The 21,096-nt window shown below is 39.5% G+C and overlaps 1 protein-coding gene across 3 annotated transcripts in view; it reads left to right on the top strand.

Moving 5' to 3' along the window:
• The window catches only part of CDS1 (CDP-diacylglycerol synthase 1), a 69,519-nt gene that overhangs the window by 17,742 nt on the left and 30,681 nt on the right, over nucleotides 1-21,096 (top strand). For all 3 annotated transcript variants that reach the window (XM_029236022.1, XM_029236021.1, XM_029236020.1), the window contains exons 2-5: nucleotides 6,739-6,866; nucleotides 12,626-12,722; nucleotides 17,641-17,738; nucleotides 20,201-20,340. In XM_029236022.1, coding sequence (XP_029091855.1) covers nucleotides 6,739-6,866; nucleotides 12,626-12,722; nucleotides 17,641-17,738; nucleotides 20,201-20,340 — 463 coding nt within the window. The remainder of the gene's footprint in view (nucleotides 1-6,738; nucleotides 6,867-12,625; nucleotides 12,723-17,640; nucleotides 17,739-20,200; nucleotides 20,341-21,096) is intronic.

Raw genomic sequence — 21,096 nt, 5'->3', positions numbered from 1 at the left:
ATACATATATATATGTGTGTATATCTATATATCTGCATATCTATACCTATCTATCGATTGATACAGAGCAGGGCCCTGTGGGGCTCTTGGGCACAAAGCCTTTCTGAGTCCCCATTTCTTTGATTACAGGAAATAGCCTTCATTCAGCCTCCATGACTTTCCCTGAGTTCCAGTGGGCAGATTCAAGCAGTTGTTAATTAGGGAAGGGAGGGGATGCGAGACAAGAGAGAAACAGTCAAGAGACACAATAGTGCAGCCTTGGGGCAAGGTCCTGGTTCCCCATCAATGGATACACACAACCATACCTTTGAGCTGTTTTGCAGATACTGAAATCCCCTCCAGGTGGGAAGTGCTAACAAGTAATGATGGTATGCTTCCCACAAGCATGTAGACCCCAGACCAGTTGGAACCTGAAGGTTGATGATGCTGACTCCTACTTAGCTCACTGACAACCAACCAATCAGAAGAATGTCCACAAGCTGATCACACCCCATTACTGTAAAACTTCTCACTACCCTCTCCAAGTTGGGACACACGGTTTTGAGGGCATTAGCCTGCTGTGGCCCCCTTTGCCTGGCAAAGCAATAAAGCTATTCTTTTCTACTTCACCCAAAACTCTGTCTCCAAGATTTAACTTGGTGTCGGGGTACAGAGGCCGGATTTGGCTTCAGTTTTGGTGCGCAGCGTGGGACTGACTTAGGGACAGTCCCAGGTCGGGGTGGGGGGTCCCTTGGCTTGATCGGATGCTCCGAGGTTTTCTCCATGCCAGCCTCTTTCAAGAGAGCGGAAGGTTGGAGAGTTCCTTTAGAGGCCAGATCGCCTGGGACTCTTGCCTGGAAAGGCCAAGCCCCAGTTTATCCTGTCTGCCATCCTGGCAGCTGGAACTCCAAGGCGGGAGTAGGGCAGAAGAGGGACCACCCTAGCAGCTGCCAAGGCCATCTCTGCCTTGAGGACATTCCTCTCTTCCTCCCCCCTCACTGCCCTGGACTTCCTACTCCAAGGAATTGTTTTGGGGAAGCAGAAAAGTAGCGTTTGGGATGTTACGACACCTCTGCCAGTGTTTTGGTAAGCCCCCTCAGCTTGCATGCTGAGGCCACTTGGTTTGGTCTGTTTGGCGAACCTCTGGTTCCCGTTTGGGGATTTTTCCATTAGGAAGATCCAAGGCCACCAGGTTAGTGGGAGTTGGAAGCCAGTTTGAGCCTTGGGCTGTTTGTTTCTTTTTGTGTGTGTGTGGCTTCTGTTTGGCTGGCGAGGATTCTGGTTTTGCTTTCCATTTTGTGTGTGAGGCTGTTTAATTCGACTCAACATGGGAAGCGCTTCTTCTTGTATTCCATCTGATAGCCCCCCGGGAAAATTTTGGCAGATTGGTCAACCTATAACTATGAATCTATGACTAAAAAGAATAAGGTTCTATTGTAATTCTGTTTGGCCAAAGTATATTCTTAAAAGTGAGGAGAGGTGGCCTTTGCATGGTGGCCTAAATTATTATACTATTCTTCAGGTAGAATTGTTTTGTCACAGGAATGGAAAGGCTGGGAATTCTCTCCACTCCATCTGGGCTAGCCACTCTGGGCTCCCTGAGAGCCAACTCTGGGTTTGTTCTCTTTCAAGAACTGACCCAATCTATTTGCAAGCCTTTCTCTGGGAATGGAAGTAGAATTTTTAAACTATACCTCCTCTGATATTCTGTCTGTGTGGCCGTAGTTTATCTGTTGTTTGTGTTTCTGTGGATATTGTTTTGGGGTAAGCCACTCAGGCTTGCACAGGATGGGAAAATTCTACCCAATCATTGTAAGCCATTTTGAGTTCTCAGTCTGGGAGTGGAAATGGAATCTTTGGGCTACACCTTGTCTGATCTTTTGTTTGTGGGACCGTGTTTGTTGTTTGTATGTATGTGTGTCAGTACTTATATTGACTGGTCGAGATGTCTTTGCTAAATAACAGGGATCACATGAGACAATACCAGGGAATCCTTCCCTGTTGTGTCAGGCTTTGCCTGTGGCGGAATGCTGGTTGGGATTTTCCCTTTGGGACAAGCCTTGTTATGGGTAACCAGAGTTCTGTTCCATCTTGTAACCGCCCCTCGCCCCCCAGGGTATTGTTACAAAACTGCAAGAGACCACTGTGCCCGGACCCTCAGGAATACTTATCTTATCTAGACTATCTCTAGAAAAAAAAAAAAAAAAGGTGGGGGGCAGAGGGGGGAAGCCTTTTTAAAATCAAGCGGAAAAACTGAGATTTCTGGTTGTCTTTATGTAAAAGTTAACTTGTAAATGAGCTCTATTTAATTCACTTAAAATTAAGCACTTACAAATTCAATCTAAATGTGTAGAAAATGGCCAAGATAAATTTTGGGACCACATGATCTGGGGATTATTCAGTACTGAACTGATATTTGCTATTGAAGGTGGCTTAAGCTTGTTGGTTTGATTAATATAGACATTTCTTTAGAGTTATCAATGTTAAGTAATGCAAGTGAGATAAGAGCTTTTGGGTAAAACTCTTTAGGAATAATTGTTTTAGGAATGTGTACTTAAGAATAATCTTTTCAGCTGCTTGGTAGCTTAAAAATTTAGAGTTAAGTAAAATGATGGAAGTTTATTGAATAGGTAGGTCATTTCCAAATAAAATATTAAGATACTGAAACATTAATTAGTGAATGTTGGCTTCCCTTGGCAGAGAGGAGACTAAAGGTATTTAGGAATCTAAAGGTATTTGGTGCCACCCTGGGATATTCTCTATAAGAAAGCACATGTTTTTAGAATTGTGCATGGTCAGGATTTTCTAAGATTGGATTATTAAATCTAGTTTAGGTAGATGGATTTTGTTGGGAGTGGGCTAGAGCAAGACCAGATTCAGATTCGGTTTCTCCCTTCAAAGTTTTCTTAGAATACTGCTTTTGATGACAGCTCATGAGTTTCTTTGCCTTTAAGCGATCTATATTTGCTTTTGAAGTCTCTTCACTTTGGTTAAATGAAATAAGTATTGTGTGACAGATTCTCAAAGTTCTTTCAACCTCCAACTAACGTTAAGATGCTTTAGAAGGCCGAGGCATCTCAGAGAGAAATATTTAATTAGTATGTTAAATTACATGGCATTCCTAAAAATCTAGTATGTCCTTGTAAAATGTTATCAGTCGTAATTCTAGTTATTTAAAAATGTTGCACGTTACAGCAATAACTAAAGTTTCTTTTTGTCAGTCCCATTGTGATCAAATGTTTAACCATGACTTTTTAAGTCTATGATTTGTAGACAGTTATTATTTTGTATTTTGATAAATCTCAGGTTGTACTGGGAAACTGGGTAAGAAATTAAAAAAAAAAATCCTAAGGGAAAACTTGATGGTTTCATAAAAAGTTAACAAGAGGATTGGTTACTAAATGAACTGGTGAATATGGTTATAATTTTTATGGGTTTTGTCTGAAATGTTACTGGCTTTGATCTGTGTTTTCCAGATATAGGAAAAAAACTTCCCCTCAAGTTGGTTATGATTTGCAACAATTTGGTAAATTACACCTCTGTGAGTAAAATTGAGATATTTTTCTTTTCCCTCTGCCTGTTCCCTTCAAAAATTGGAGACTCTTGGGTTCTGAGCAGCCTTATCAGGCGAATGAGAAAAACTGTCTCCTGGCATGTGCAGAAATCTTGATATTTTGGGGACCTCTAAAAGAGAGAAATCCACCTAGGCAAAATCTGATGGCAGGCCTTTGATATGGCTTTCTTGGCCTTGAGAGGCCTTTTGGAAATTTAGTCTGAGACTTCTTCTGAGGAATTACACCAGAGTCAATGTGGAAGAACCTATGTGGTCAATGGACCAATCTTATTTTAGAAACAAATTAGTCTTGGCTATACTTGATGAACATGGGGGCAATTTTAGAAAAAAATTATGTTTCACTGAATATTAAATTCTAGTTTTGTTGATTAATGTCTGTGCTTACCAAGACTTACTTCCCAGATAGTTCCTTGTGGTTATGTTATATTGTTCCAAAATTTAATTAAATTGTCAGAAGAACACTCTAAGTTTGTTTCTGAAGCCTAACTTTGTAATCAGTCTTTGGATAAAGATCAGATGCTCCATGATCTACAACCAGGAGATTAACACCAGGTTATGTTCATTCAAATTTAAAGGGTCACTTATGTTGGGGACAATTAAACCCATACTAGGGATAACCAGACTAGTAACACTAGGAAACTGGGCTGGGTGCCTTATGGATAATGCCAATATATAATATCCCTTAAAGATAAGGATTGGTACAGAACAGACTAAGTCAGAAGACCTGGGATATACTGGGCTGCACCTAATGGAAGTTCTTAACTTATATTCTGAATTATGACCTTACTAATCTGCTAGCTATATTGTTTTTTATATTGCCTGTTTTGCAAAATTGTTGTTTCTTGCATTACCGAATGTGTGACTGAGCCTCTGATAAAATGATCATGTATAGTTCCATATAAGATCAATGATTGTAATAGTGTAACTAGATATGGGAAGAAGCAACAAGAGGGAATAGTTTCCTGGACCATAAGAGACTAGGAAGACAGGTGGCCCAGAGACTTTTGGTTACTAGTAAGGCCTAGTCCAGTAAGTAATAGCACATTGAGTGGCCTATCAGCAAAATCTTTGCCAGACCTGGGAATGAACATTCCTAGCACCGTGGGACAAAATGGTCATGAAATGCCCCCCAAACCATGGTCAAGTTTATGATCCTGAAGGGGCTCTGCCAACTGCAAATTGCCATCTGCCTCTGCAAGGATTAGGCCAATGGCCACTGTGGCCACTGACCTTCAACACCCCCTGAAAGGAATTCAGGGTGGAGATCAGGAATGAGTCACTCTGCTCTGAGAAAAACTGGCAGAACAGGGCTTTAGATAGTTAGATAGTTTCAGAAGATTTTATGAGCCCAAATTCTTGCATCTTCTCATATCTAGAAAAGCACTGAAATCATTAACGGTGACATCTGCTTTGGCCATTAAGAAGAGAAATGCAATTGGAAGTCAAAATGGAGGAGCTGTTGGTTCAGACATACGGACGTGATTTCAGACATGTTCCTGTATTGCTGAGAGCTCGAATTTTCTGAGCTGTGTCAGACCTAGGGGATGGCACCAGCCAATCTCAAAACAGTGTCCACTGGTAACTGCAACCTTATAGTTTCAAGGTATCCCCTTGTAACTATTAAACTTTTTAGACAATAAAATTGCTTTAGATCAGATATTAACAACAAAAGAGGAGACATATTTAATGGCCAATGGCTCCTGTTATATATATCTGAATACCATATCAGAAGTTAAAACCTAGTTAGATAAAATTAGACAACTGGCTACCTGGCTACAAGTCTCCCTTAAAGAGCCAGGTCCAGACTGGGTTTCAGGCTTAAATTCCCAGGGGATTGAGACCTTAATCATACTAAACTCAGATCCAGGACTTGGAACTCAGTAATATTTCCAACTCGGTGTCCCAAATTGAGGCAGGACTATGCCCCATTTCAGCTGGAAGTAGCCAGAGCAGTTGTCACCCTATTCCCTAAAAGATTCAGGGAAAGTTAAAAAAGGGAGATTAAAACCAAGTCCCCTGAAACCAAGTTCCTCTGCTGAGTTTATGATTAATGTCTTTATCCGAAACAGTTATTCCCTTCCTTGTCCAACATCTGTTCTCAAGATTGAGGAATATCAAAGAAAAGGGGGGATTGATACTGAGCAGGGCCCTGTGGGGCTCTTGGGTACAAAGACTTTCTGTGTCCCCCCATTTCTCTGATTGCAGAAAATAGCCTTCATTCAGCCTCCATGACCTTCTCTGAGTTCCAATGGGCAGATTCAAGCAGTTGTTAATTAGGGAATGGAGGGGATGTGAGACAAGGGAGAAACAGTCAAGAGAAACAATAGTGCAGCCTTGGGGCAGGGTCCTGGTTCCCCATCAATGGATACACACAACAATATCTTGAGCTGTTTTGCAGATACTGAAACCCCTTCCAGGTGGGAAGAGTTAACAATTAATAATGGTATGCTTCCCACAAGCAGGTAGACCCCAGACCAGTTGGAATCTTAAGGTTGATGATGCTGACTTCTACTTACCTCATCAACCAACCAATCAGAAGAATGTCCACAAGCTGCTCACACCCCATTACTATAAAACTTCTCACTACCCTCTCCAAGTTGGGACACATGGGTTTTGCGGGCATTAGCCCACTGTGGCCCCCTTTGCCTGGCAAAGCAATAAAGCTATTCTTTTCTACTTCACCCAAAGCTGTCTGAGATTTAACTCAGGGTCGGGGTACAGAGGCTGGATTCGGCTTCTCTATCTATCTATCTATCTAAAATGCTATGCCAGTGTAAGACATTTCTCTTGTTGTTGATGCTTTGATTGTAATCAAATAAAAAAAGAGACTATGTACAGTTGATCAGAATCTATGTGGCATTAACACCATATTCTTTGTTAAGTAGAAAAACAATAAATGTTTGATTCTGTGGAAAATTTCTGATTTAGATAATATAGGAGTTTCTTTTTGTGTCTTTTGTTTAAATTAATCCTTTATATTGATAGACTTTAGCAAAGATAATCAAACTTTCCTAACTAGGATGTACAACAGTGCTTGGATATTCAAGGTAAGTTAATAGTTATTTTTTTGTTTTAAGTTATGTAAATGAGAGTTGGCACACTGAGCAATAAATAAATGCATTGGCAAGCATGGGCTTTTTCTTCCTTTTATTTTGCAAAGTGATTTTTTTTTTCTTTAATTTTAGGAAACAGATATTGATGACAGATATGGAGATTTGGATTCCAGAACAGATTCTGATATTCCAGAAATTCCACCATCCTCAGATAGAACCCCTGAGATCCTCAAGAAAGCTCTATCTGGTTTGTCTTCAAGGTATGGTTGGTTGAAGATGAATCTAATGGGTACACAAGATAAACTGTGAGGTTATCCTGGACCATGTCCAATGTAATAAATTTCACTTTTGGTGAGTTTTAGAGCTATGAGAGGAGGCTTTACACTTTTTCACCATATATGAGCACAGTATTAGAGGCTTGATGTACATCCTTTCGTTCATCCTTAAAATCTTGTTAAGTATGAGAAAACCAAGTCTGAGAGGTTAACTGGTGAAGGTTACAGAGCTAGCAAGTTGTGGACCTGGCATTTCTGCCCTTGTCTGACAGGTTTCTGAAGCCAGTGACCCATTTACCAAATCAGGTTGCCTTTTCTGGTATTGGAACATCTAAAAAAGAAAATTCTATATTCTCTGTTCCCTGTTTTTCAAATGCCAGATGGAAATAGGTATTTTTTTCCCTTTTAACAGAGTTTAAAATCATTGTCCAAAACTCTACAACCCTTTACCATTTTATATTTGTGCTATACTTTTAAATGTTTAATAACCACCCAATTTCAGCTAATTTTATATTGCCCTTCATTGTATTCTTTGTAATATGAATTATAAAATTTATAAAAGCAAAATAAATATAATATCCAGATTAACATATGAAACCTGAAATATTGGTACAGAACACTCTTTTTTCAAGTTTTTAATACTGTTATACACAGTAAGAGGTCCATTTTACACCATGCCCCAAGAGACACACAAATGTATATTTTAACTGCTGTAAAAATGTTATAAAGCAATTCTTGCCATTGCTATGTGTGATGCTCTCTGATTTCTTTTATTTTTGATAGCTGTTCTATGTTATTGAACAAAAATACGCTGGATTACTAAATTGATTTTACTACCCATGGGTCATAAATTGGAGTTTGAAAAATACTGATTTAGTCATATCTAGTGAATATAATGTGAGCTTTTCTGATTTTTAATTTCCTAGAGGATGATCATAGTAGAATAAATTGGTTCAAAACAAAGTTTTCATGTTTTTTAGCCAATAGATATATAATTTTTTGCTGTCCATTATTAAAAGCATGGTTATCATTTTAGTAGTTCTTGTTCCCAATTGTTTTCATGACCTAGTTCACAGATGTACCTTTTTTTAAAAAATCTCACCTGGTCTTTCTCAGATCTGGATTTTTTTTCATATTGATGTTATGTAAGAATAATGCTGGATTCCTTTGTGTCACTCATAACAAGATTTTCCTTAATAATTTTTTTTTTCCTGGCATAAAGCAACAATGGCAAGTAGTAGTAGCTGGTATTTATTGAGCATGTATATTTGCTAGGTGCTGCTCCAAGCACTTCATATGTGTTGACTAATTTATTCTCACAACAACCCTGTAACTGTATAAATGGAGAAACTGAAGCACAGAAATGTTTTATATCAAGGGTCGTGTAGCTAGCAAGTGATAGAGCCACATTCTGAACCTAGGCATTGTGCTCTGTTTATGAAAGAATTGGTTTTAACAGCAGATAATATATGACTAGTTTCAATCTTTTCGAGAAACTTCTCTGTAAAGATTAAATAAATGTTTTAAAATCTACATTTTACACATTTTAGCCTCTTTTTAATACCCCAAATAGTCTGCCTTACAAAGATTTAGGAATTGTAGATGCATAGGATTAAAAATACTAATTATATAAGGAATGTACATGGTTTGTCGAAGAAAACCCTATAATCCTCCTACCAAGACATTAATATTTAAAATACTGTGATGTTTATCTTTGAAACTTTTTTGTTTTTTACATTGTGTGCATGTGTGTGCCTGTGTGTGTAATGTAAAAATAGCACTGTACTGTTTTCTGCCTTGTTATTTTCATTTTCATTCCATGGTATTAGGAACAACATCCTGAAATATGTGTAAATATTTTAATGACTGTATGATATATTTCTTTGTAGAGCTATAGTTCAACTTACTTAACTTTAACAGCAATTGCTAGACATTTAGCCAATTTCTAAATTTTCACAAAACCAACTCTGCTTTAAATATATTTCTTTATAGCTAGCTTTTATTTAGAATCAATAATTATTTTCTTAGTATAAAACTTTAAAAGTGAAATTCCTTGGTCAAAATTTATGTTCATTTTCTAAGGCTCTAATATATAATGCCAAAAAGAGCATAAGCCATTGAAATTGGAAAGAGCGTGAAAGGTCTTCAGTCACTTGGCAGTTGTCCCAGTCTGTTTCTTGACCCGTGTATGGGTCTGTGGAAATGAATATTCATTAGCCAGTGAAGTCTGGCTCTCTCCTTTAGTAAAGAGCTTCTTCAGCAATGAGTCTAACTTAGTAGTTCTCTCTGGAAGGGGCAATGCCTTGGATTTTGTACCTTCCCCCAACCAGTGAACATTTGGCAGTGTCTGGAGACATTTTAGGTTGTCACAATAAGAGATGGTGCTGCTGGGGCTTCCCTGGTAGCGCAGTGGTTGAGAGTCCGCCTGCCGATGCAGGGGACACGGGTTTGTGCCCCGGTCCGGGAAGATCCCACATGCCATGGAGCGGCTGGGCCCATGAGCCATGGCCGCTGAGCCTGTGCGTCCGGAGCCTGTGCTCCGCAACGGGAGAGGCCACAGCAGTGAGAGGCCCGTGTACAGCAAAAAAAAAAAAGAGATGGTGCTGCTGGCAATTAGTAGGTAGAGGCCAGGGAAGATCCTACAGTACACAGAACAACTCTTCACAGCAAAGAATGATCTGGCTCAAATGTTACTAGTGAAGGTTGAGAAACCGTGGAAATACCCAGGCATAGTCTTGCTGGTGCTCTTGTACTCTATAATGCCATCTTCTTTGTCCCTGGGAACCTGCACACATCCCGTTAATTTCCTTCTAAGGCTGGTAGATAGACTTTCTCAAAACCCCTGCTCTTTGCTAGATGGCCCACCAAGTTCTTGTTTGTTCTTGAAGAGTGCTTCTGTGCCCTAATTCTTGGCTCAGGTGAACTGCCTTGCCAACCTAGGTCTTTCTCATTATGCTTGTACCACTAGGAAAAATTTTTTTTAAATTTTATTATTTTTGGGACTGCCCAGCGGTCCAGTGGTTAAAACTCCGCGTTTCCACTGCAAGGGGCATGGGTTCGATCCCTGGTCGAGGAACTAGGATCCCACATGCTGTGTGGCATGGCCAAAAAAAAAAAAGCCAATAAATTTTTATTACTTTTTTTTTTTTGCAGTACGCGGGCCTCTCACTGTTGTGGCCTCTCCTGTCGTGGAGCACAGGCTCCGGACATGCAGGCTCAGCGGCCAGGGCTCACGGGCCCAGCCGCTCCGCAGCATGTGGGATCTTCCCGGACCAGGGCACGAACCCGTGTCCCCTGCATCGGCAGGCGGACTCTCAACCACTGCGCCACCAGGGAAGCCCAAATTTTTATTACTTTTGAAATAAAAACCCCTTAAGAGTTGTAGTAACAGTAAGACATTGTGCATCACATAACTGATTTGAGCAATAAATGTGTAACCACTTTAGATAATCACTTTAAAGGACGCTGCTTAATTATATACTTTTTAGAAATTTCATTTCTAGCTCATATAGGTCCTGGAAACATGAGACTTGAATGGATTTCTCTACTGATTCTGAGTTCCTTTACCTAAAACAATCTGTGAGGTGATGACTTGGACTCAAAATTAAGGCTTACTCTAATGTGATCATGGTGGCATGGTAAAGGAAATCAAGAATTTTGAATTCGGAACCAGACTTTCCTCTGGATTTTAGTTACAATGGTACATATTCTTTTGCATATCAATGTTCTGTTTTGAACTCAGTGCTTCTCCTCTAAGAGATAACTTTGGGTTACTGTATCAATGGATATATATATTAAGTTTAAGTATGTGCTTTTATGTGCTTAACTTTGTGTTAGGTATTCTTGGGAGATTTGGGGAGTCATTTAAATTAAAATAAGGCAATTAAGTCTTGTTGGGGAGGGGAATTTTTCTGCCTGGAGTAACATCTGTATAATAAAAGAGAGTAGGTCTTTGTTTAAATCTCTGGTTCTCAGAAGCTACCGTTTTTCTGCTGGTCAGAGCCACCCCTTTAACATTAGAGGTACACTTGGCCCTTTCAACTCCCACCAAGGTCTGATTTCTGACACTTGGGTAGTGTCCTCTTCTCTAGAAGAGGTTCTCAGTAATTCTGAGTCTGAGAATCAGTTATGAAGGAGGGCTAAGTACATTTCTGAGGTTCGTGCAAGGAAGACAGGATTATTATCAGGAGACTGGCTTATGGTCTTTTATTTACCTCTGACTAGCTGTGCGACCTAGCCCAGTTTCCTAATCCATTCATTCATCCTCAAAGAGTTCATTCTATTAAGTCAAATAGAACCTTTCAGCTGTAGCATTTTTGATTCTGCATTCATTTCAGTTCAGCCCCAAAGCTTACAGTCTCATGAAAAATGTATGAGTCTACATACTTAACTAAACAGTAGAGGGAAATAAAGTTGGGTAAGTACAATTTGACCACCTTGTGAAAAACCTTGGAAACTATATAAAAGAGTTTGGACTTACTGTTGGCATTTTAGGTCTTGTGTGGACATGATCAAAGGGATATTTGAGAAAGAGTAGTTAGGGGTATCTAGGCTATATAGGAGAGTGATTGAAAGCAGGGAGTGTAGTCAGTATTCGGTAAATGGATGAAATCAGCTAATATTTCTGTTACAGAGAGGAGAACGAGGGCTTGTGCTTAGAATACAGTGCATATATGTTACTATACGTTGGGTCAAAATCTCTTGTGATACAATTTAAATGTTAGCATTTGAATTAATAGAAATCAGAAAATTATTTGAAAACTTTACTGTGAGTGTAATGTAAAATGAGTGTAGAATGAATAAACTCAGAGGGCAGCAGTTTTAGATTCAGAAAGCATCATGCTTCTATAGGTGTTGTTAGAACGATCTGAGGTGTTTCATACAGTGGCTGCTGACATTTCTTATGACGTAGCCACATAAAGAGTGAAAATATTTGTAAGGTACACTGGGGGTGAAGTGTGAGGCTCCTGCGGTGATGGAGGGCAGGCAGATGGGCTCCCCAGGCTCTTACTGACAGCAGAGCATCGAGGAGGTCAATTCTCAGTCTACCGGGGACCACCCAGGTGTGCCTCAGGGAAGCTGTGCTCTAAGCACCAGCAGAGGCCCAAGGAAAAGAGAATACTTTTCTATGAAAGGCTCTGTCCCCACAGGAAAGCAGGCAGCACACGCTGAGCAACAGAAAGAACTGACCTTCAGTCTGGCCTTGCCCTCAATGACGGACCTCCCCACACCTTCCTCATTTCCTTGAAATCGCGGTGCTTTCCAGTTTCAGTTCCGCATTTTCCTTTCTTTACTTTTTCTCACTGCAAGGCCGTGCTGTCTGTTCTACACCACCTTAAAATCCGTACTCTTTTTATCCACCACATGGAAGGACAGACACCCTTTGGGAGGGCTGTGCACCTGGCCCCTCCTTCCCACCTGAGTGGCCCCGGGCGGACACGTGCGCACACCTGCGTTGGCCACCTCACCTCCCAGCCTCGCGATTTATCCTGTTCACATGGAGCAAAAACTAGTTCTTTTCTTCGGCTAACAGGATTTTTACATTTCCTTTAGCTCTCAGTGAGTGAGCGAATGCTATTGGTTTGTTTGTTTGGTTTGCATTTTTGTTATTGTATAAGGTAAAGTATAGGGGATTCCTAAAATATAGTTAAGGGAAACCTGTAAGTCTGGCAACTCATTACTGTAACAACACACAGAAATTTAAGAACACGTTAATGCTAACTCTACAAATATTTCCTTTTTAGGTGGAAAAACTGGTGGATTCGTGGAATTCTTACTCTAACTATGATTTCATTGTTTTTCCTGATCATCTATATGGGATCCTTTATGCTGATGCTTCTTGTAAGTGTTTGCCCAAGTGTCTCTTGCTTTGTTTTTCAGCACTGATAGTGAAGTAAATTTGAGCATGTCATGAAAAAGAAGGTGGTTCAAGACTTGACAGCAGCAGATTTAGTTCCTTTAAGCATCTTCTGGTTCATGAAATGACCTGGACTAATCTTTTCCATTTGCAAATTGGCCATTCAGTGTGTATCAAGTATACGTGATATTCAGTAGATACACAACTTTGTGTCAGACATTGCACCAAGCATTAGGTAGAACAGAAACACACACACCACACACGACTTCAACGTATATGACTGTTAGCTAGATCCCTGACTTCAGAGGACTCATTCTAATGGCAGAGACATGTAAGTAACCATATGAATAAATGGTGTAGTAAATGAGTGGAATAAACCCCATGATAGATCTTGTTGGAAGAGCACAGCAAAAAAAATGACCTCATCCAGTGTGAGAGAGAGATGAGGGAAGACTTCCAGAGGAGGTGATGCGAAAGCTGAGTCATAAAGAAGCACTGGATGGGGGAGGGCATTCCAAGTTGGGGATATCAGGGGCAGGGGTGTAGTAAGGAGAGATTGTGGTCCGTTGGGGGGTTTGTGAGTTATACATGTGGAGAGTGTCTAGGGATGAGACTAGAGAGGCAAGCAAAAGCCATTCTGGGAGTTGGATTTTGTTGTATATGGGAAGCCCAACAAGTTATGAAGTCAGACACATTTTTTCAGCTTTTTAATTAATTCATTTAACACATGCTTCAGGATGCCTGCTACATGCCAGGCAGTTCTGGGGAATGATGCAGTCATGCTGAGAAAAATGCACCTGTGTCTGCCCTCATGGAGCTTACTGCCTACATATTAAAGAACTGATCAGATATGTAATCATAAACTGCAGTAAGCATTTGAAAACAAGAATTGGATGCTATGAGAGCAAAGGGGGGAGCCAGGAGACTTTCCAGACTTTATCCAGTGCCCAGCATCTGCACTGCGGTCTTGAAAGTTGAGTAGGATTCACTGGGGTGAAGGGGAGACCTTGGAGGAAGGATTTTTATTTTTTGCGGTTCACGGGCCTCTCACTGTTGTGGCCTCTCCCGTTGAGGAGCACAGGCTCCGGATGCGCAGGCTCAGCGGCCATGGCTCACGGGCCCAGCCCCTCCGCAGCATGTGGGATCTTCCCGGACCGGGGCACGAACCCATGTCCCCTCCATTGGCAGGCGGACTCTCAACCACTGCGCCACCAGGGAAGCCCCTGGAGGAAGGATTTTCACAGCAAAGGATTCCCTGTGTATAAAAGCCTTTATATCTAAAGAAGTATGAAACACTTGAAGCCCAAAGTGATAGAAGTAAGAAGGAGAAATACATTCATGACAAACATCACGCATTTCCTGGGTGCTGAACATGGTTTAGCAGTGAACAGCGAGGGCCTGCTCTCGGGGATATGTACAGTGTCCCTCCTTTTTATTATTTGTCTTCATCCAATGCAATTGTATTTATGATGTTTATGTTAAGGGAACATGAATGGATATACACACACTTGGTACTCAATTGATACTACCTTTATGTGTTTTAAGGTATTATTTACATTCACAACCCTGACTAGGTCATTTATATTTTGAGAAGTACATTTTGTACCTAGCTTGCATTTGCCTTATAATATCAGCACTCAAAAATGACAAATTCAAGAGAGTTTTATTAAAAACTTACTTCTAGCAAATGATAGTTACTATTTTAAGATGGAACTCATACTCATATTCCTTAAAATAAAAGGAGTTTTTTTCCTCCAACCTTCTATTTATAGTGCTTTAATTGTTGCAGTCACAGCTTGGAATCACGCTTTCTAAGTGATGGAGTTGCTAAAGCATATTTTGATTTAAAGGTAGATGTGAACATATAAAAGATATAAGAGGTTCCCCCACCCCTTCCTGGAACTCCTATAATAGCTGTTTTAATTCACATTATTTAACTTATTTTTAAATAGTGCATTAGTTTTTTTCCCATTGTGAGAGTTATAAAAGTATATTGAAATTACTTTGGAAAAGAGATAATTAAAAAAAAATCACCCCAACCCTATCATCAACCACCACAACTCAATTAATACTGCCATTTGATGTATTTCCTTTCATCTTTTTTTTTCTTTTAAAAACCATGATTGTAATTATAGTGTGACTAAAATTTTGTATCCTTTTTAAACTAAATATTGAATGTTTTGTGTTGCTCCACGGTCTTTATAGCCATCAGCTTTAATACCTTCATCTACTCAATGAAATGTAGTACATCATAAGTTATTTAGAGCAGCGTGTTATTTTTAGACGTTCAGGTTATAGTCTGGTTTTTATTTATTGTGAATAACATTATACTAAACATATTAGAATATAAAACTTTTTCATATGCAGGATTATTTTCTTCAAATAGATTCCCAGAGTGAAAATAGGCACTTTTATTTGGATAACACATAGTTCCAGCTCAACGTATCTAAATCTGAACTTCTGTTCTATTGCCAGCCATTCTGCATAACTCTATCTACTTTTCCAAGCCTTCCCTGGTGTTGTCCTGCATTTCCCTCTCTCCCTTAGCTCCCCAGTTTCCTCAAGCACCAAATCCAGTCAGTTCTACCTCCTTGATGTCTCTCATTCCTTATACTCTACCCTCTTCTGGCACTTATCAATACTCATGTGGATGGTGGTATCTTGCCTGCCTTACTGTCTCTTCTCTTGCTGCTTCTCCAGTCAGTTCTTTCTACCTCTGTTATCCCCAGACATTCACGTCTGATCACGTCCTTTCATGATCGGCACCAACTCCTTTGTGCAGCCTTTCATGCTGTTTCCTGTGGTGCTGTGACCAGACTCATCTCTCTCTACTTCTCACCCCAGCTTTGTGTTCCAGCAGCTCTGGACTACTTGTAGTTCCCTTAACATCCTCCTCCTCTCCTATGTACATGACTCTGTACATCCTTCTCCTTCACCCCAACTGGGCCCATCCCCACCCTTACCACAGGTTTTTTGTCTGCCTGTGCTTATATCCATGTGGCTGTTTCCATGTAGCTGGTAAGCTATAAGTGACAACCATGTACATGGATGTGTGTGATATTAAAAATTCTTTTTTTCTTCTTTCAGTGAAACACCATATATAGTGCTAATGGTTGCTCTTGAACAAATGTATTCATAGAAGTAGCATCAGTTCATTTGATATTCTAAAAGCCCTTGGTTCTATAAATAGCATGACTTTGCCATTTTATCTTAACATCTAGCATTGTTCCCATTCTCGGATTATTATTGTTAAAAAAATGACTTGATGTTATACACAAAGGCTATTTGAAGGACAGTATTTAAATTTCCTCTTGTGTTTATACTATAACACATTTACGAGTTTTTCTTAAAAGAGCTATTTGTAATAGTTCGGCATAATATTTTCTTACTGTATGGCTGAGGGGACACAACTACCTCTTTTAAGTATGTCATTGGACATGTACTAGGTATAGTGGGGAAAAATAGCTTAAGAATATCCTGGGCAGTAGGATTGGGAAAGCTGGTTTGTGGCGATCTCAAAAAGAAATCCCAAAGTATATTCTTTGGCAGACTTTGGTTAGCTCTTTCTGTAAAGGACCAGATTGTTGTATTTTAGGCTTTAAGGAGCCACATATGTGTCTGTCATATAATCTTTGTTTTTTATTTTTAACTCTTTAAAAATATAAAATCCAGGGTCTTCCCTGGTGGCGCAGTGGTTGAGAGTCCGCCTGCCGATGCAGGGGACACGGGTTCGTGCCCCGGTCCGGGAAGATCCCACATGCCGCAGAGCGGCTGGGCCCGTGAGCCATGGCCGTTGAGCCTGTGCGTCCGGAGCCTGTGCTCTGCAACGGAAGAGGCCACAACAGTGAGAGGCCCGCGTACCGCAAACCTGCATCGGCAGGCAAACTAAAAAATAATAAATATATATATATATATATATATATATATAATCCATTCTTAACTCCAGGGTTGTACAAAAACAAGCCCTTGGGTATATTCTCTAGAGGTTGAAAAAGTCTGCTATATTCACAAAGCTGTTAGTTTACGGTGATGAGTGTTCAGCTTGCCATTTGCTCTTTGAGTCTTGGAATTGTCTTAAGCCAAACACTGGATATGATGCTACAGTCTCAGAAATTACCTTTACCCAGATTGGTGGATTTAGCAGTTTGAAGGACAGCTACATAGACCATCAAAAAGGGATTCTTGAATATAAACCCATTTACTAAGCATGTGTGTTGGACACTATTCAGACAGAACCGCATGGACTCACTTGACTGGCCAGTGGGGCTGCAGATGTAGAAGGCTGCTTATAATTTGTCAAGGAAGCACTGCTTGGGTTGATCAGAGATGTGTGTAGCTGGCTGTGGGAGAGTTGGCATGGAGGGAAGAATGAAAAGCTCATGCCCAAACCCCTGGGTGACTGGGTAAAGATATTTTAGCCATTTGTCCTGATAGTATCTTTATCCTTGGCAAGAATACCAGGTTGTACGATTAAAAATATATACAAGCAAACTTTCACTTATGATCATTTTCCTAGGATAACTCAAGAAACAAATGGACAGAAAGACCATCCATCTTGAGATGGACAACCACAAGAAATGAAGCAGTAATTAGGGATAAAGCCTAGTCAGCTGTGATCCCAATCAGACTATACCCCTCAAACTCTAAACTACAATGCCACCTCCTACCCCGGGAAGGATCTCTCAAGCTTTTTGAATAAAACATTGTTTTGCTTGCCTCTTTGGGATATCACTTGATTATAGAGAATTTGAATATTGAATTTTTGCTGCTGATATTTAGACTAACTAAAAGTGGGTAGGCTGAAGATTTTTAAAATACATGTGACAACAAGCTACTTATTAAATAACTAACCATAAATGTAAATATTGAGAAATGTATGTTAATGTTTTCTCTTGGTTTCAGGTTCTAGGCATCCAAGTGAAATGCTTCCATGAAATTATCACTATAGGTTACAGAGTCTATCGTTCTTATGACCTACCTTGGTTTAGAACACTAAGCTGGTAAGTGACTTAAAACTGTTTCAGATATGAAAATCTGATTCTTTTCTGAAGTTTGTAAGGAAGCATCCTGATCAATCAGTATCTACATGGTTGACCTTATAGACTGATTTTAAAGAAATATAAATTAAAAGAATGAAATTGAATTTTGAAAGAAGGAAATTACCTTTAACGCTCCCATTTCAACACAACTATTTTCATATCTCATCTTTCACTCTTTGTAGAGATACCTGATTTAAATTGAATATAAACACTATTCTTGTGCTCTTTTTAAAAACCTCAGCATTATATTCGACACATTTTTATATCCTTTATAATTACAATTTTAACAGAAAGTTTCATTTTGTAAAATGTTATGAATATGTGTAATCTTTTGCCTTATTTCCCCTCAGTTGATATGAGACCACACACAAAATTTGATATTTCTACAAGGACTTGAAGATGAGATATGAAAATAGTTTGGGTTTTTTTTGTTTTGTTTTGTCTTTTTTGGTCGTTTTTTTTTTTTTGAGTGATCAGTGGTTTATTCAGGACGGGAAAGCCCAAGCTGAATGTCTGTCTCCCTCCTCCCCTCCCATCCACCCCTGCAGGCTGGCCCACCTCCTCCAAAGCCCCCATAGGCCCCAGGATGCTGGCGGGGGGTGGGGGGCAGGGCAGTGAGAGGAGGGATGACCTCACCTTTGCTGCTTCTGGTTTGGTCTCCTCCAGGCCCTGGGCCCTGTGACATGCAACAAGGAGGGCAGTCAGAGGGATGAGGAAGACTCTGGGGTCAGTGCGTAAGGCACCCTGCTAAATATTTCAGGGCAGTTACCAGCCTCTGAAATATTGTATATGTACAGATGCATGTAAAATTAGTAAATAAAAATCACCAAATTTTAATATTTAAAGCTTTATATATTTTTAAAACTTTCTAGGTTTCTTAGTTATCAGGACCTTGACCATGAAACATGATAATATGATAGTTCATAATTAACCTAACAGGCCATGTCTTTGAATATAGTTGTTTGATTAGTATCAGCCAGAGGGGCCAGTGTCTTATTATAACAAACGTATCACTTTTTGGGTTTACAGTAGTCGAAAACAGTTTCTTCGTTTTGTTAACACTTAATTTTTCCTTCTGGAAAGTTTCTTCATGAGTGGCAGTGTGTACAGGGAGTGTTAGGTAGATTAAGTAGTCGGAGAGTAATTAAAAGCTAAACCGTGCAGGATTGATTTTAAGTGTAGGGGGAAGAAAAAGGTAGGTCAAGATGGGCTCCAGTGATTGTAGAGGCTTCTTGGAGAAGGTGAGAGAGAAACTGTTACTTGAAATAAAGACAGGCTTTGGCTAGAGAAGAGTGTTCTGGGTTGGGGAAGCAGCACCCATCAGGTTTCAGATGTGGGACAGAGGAGGCATGTGCCACAGATGGTGAGATCTTCCTGGCCCTCCTGAGCAGAAGGTGTATATTTATTAGGGAGTAGTGGCCAAAAAGTTGGATTGGTGGCTGGAGTAGGCTTTGACAGCCTTACAGAGGCGACACAGACAGTTTCCATTGTAGGAGAGAGAAAAATGGCAATACAGCTGATAAAAATTAAAATACTTCCCTTTGGGAACAGTGGGGTATAATTCCATTCATGAGAACCAGAGGGAAACCACCCCTTTCATCTTCTACTGCCCTCCTGGCTGCCTAGGACTCTGCCCTTCTAAGGAGGAGTCTGGGAGGAACCCTAAGGCAGTGTTTCTCAGCCTTTTTTTCTGGCTCACACATGCTCCCATCAGCAAAATCTCATGGGTTCAGCTTCTCCCTGGGGACAAAGATATACCAGAACTGGGAGAAGGGATAGGCCATTTATCAAGTTTTTAAAGTTTTTCCCAGAGATTTTTACCCGCTGCTAGCTCCGTTCCCCACAGCTACCCTTTTTGAGTCACTGCTCAACTAGAGTGCATCTGGAGCATTGAGAAGAGGGGGCAAGACCCCAGTATGTGCAGGGTAGGAGGGTGAGGTTAGAGGTCAAATTACCTCTACCTTCTTTTCCTGTTGATCTTCCCTAGGGCAGGTGGGAATTTGGCTTAGGATCTTTACAAAGCATTAGACCTGTGAGTAGCTGGGAGTGAATTTTCATTATAAACTTAATGCTGTGTGTGTGCGTGTGTGTGTGTGTGTGTGTGTGTGTGTCTGTCTGTCTGAGAGTGTATGAGAGTGAGTGTATGTCTAGTATTTTCTACAATGTTTCCTAATTATCTGTTTCTGGCATTTAGATATTGAGCTAAATAAAGGCATGAACTATTCAGTAAATTTTTATTGACTGATAAGTTTGAAATTAAGTTTAAAACAGGAAAAAAAGCATTTTGGTGGAATATATCATGAACTGGTCTTCTCAACTTGGTTCTGAACTTTTTGTCATCATCAAACTGTAGAAAATAGTTTTGTTGAGTTTGAGGGGGAAAAAATTCAAATCTAAAGAAGCTAATTGTTTTAAAATTATAGGTACTTTCTACTGTGTGTAAACTACTTTTTCTATGGAGAGACTGTAGCTGATTATTTTGCTACATTTGTTCAAAGAGAAGAGCAACTTCAGTTCCTCATTCGCTACCACAGATTTATATCATTTGCCCTCTATCTGGCAGGTAAGTTAAGGAAAAGTCTTTATTGATATGTAGCCAATATATGTTACATGTTTATTTTTATTTGTTATTTAAATTTATAACATCCTTTATTTGTTACATTTTAATCCAGCTTCTCTTTGTAAAAAGTCTCATATATAAAGCTGTTTCTTTCATCACAGTCTTAAGCAGCAGTCACTCCCTAATGGTGGTTTAAAAAAAAGTACTTGCTTAATAGTCACTCCATATATTTGAAAATTTTCTTCACAAATTATAGTAAAGGCACTTTTAAATATATGGGTTATTTACCAAGTATAATTTACAAAGAAACTTTCACATATGTATTGCTTTATTTGTTCCTAGGAAATAGAGTTTTCATATAGAATTATTCGGGGTACTTAGTTTTCCTGACATGGTTTATTATATATTCATTTATATATATATATATAAAATATACATATTTGTTTAGAGTAGGCTATGCCCCATGTTTTTATGATTTTAGATTAAGAATCAGATAGTTAGGATAACATTAGAATTAATAGATTTGTTTTCCATTAAAGTTTACCAATCATAAAAGAAATTTCTAAGAAATTGATTTAGATATGTACCGTTTAAAAATCAGATTGCCAGTATGAATCCTGGTTCCACCCTTTACTAGCTAAATAAACTTTGGGAAATTTAATTAATTTACCTGTGCCTCAGTTTCTTTGTCAAGCACTTAGAACAGTACCTGGTACTATTTAAGTATTTATCATTATCATTATTTCCACTTTTAAAGGA

The sequence above is a fragment of the Monodon monoceros genome, unplaced genomic scaffold (genome assembly GCF_005190385.1).
Source record: "Monodon monoceros isolate NGI ecotype Baffin Bay Population unplaced genomic scaffold, NGI_Narwhal_1 Super_Scaffold_20, whole genome shotgun sequence".
NCBI lineage: Eukaryota > Metazoa > Chordata > Mammalia > Artiodactyla > Monodontidae > Monodon > Monodon monoceros.
This window is presented reverse-complemented; position numbering and strand designations above follow the sequence as displayed.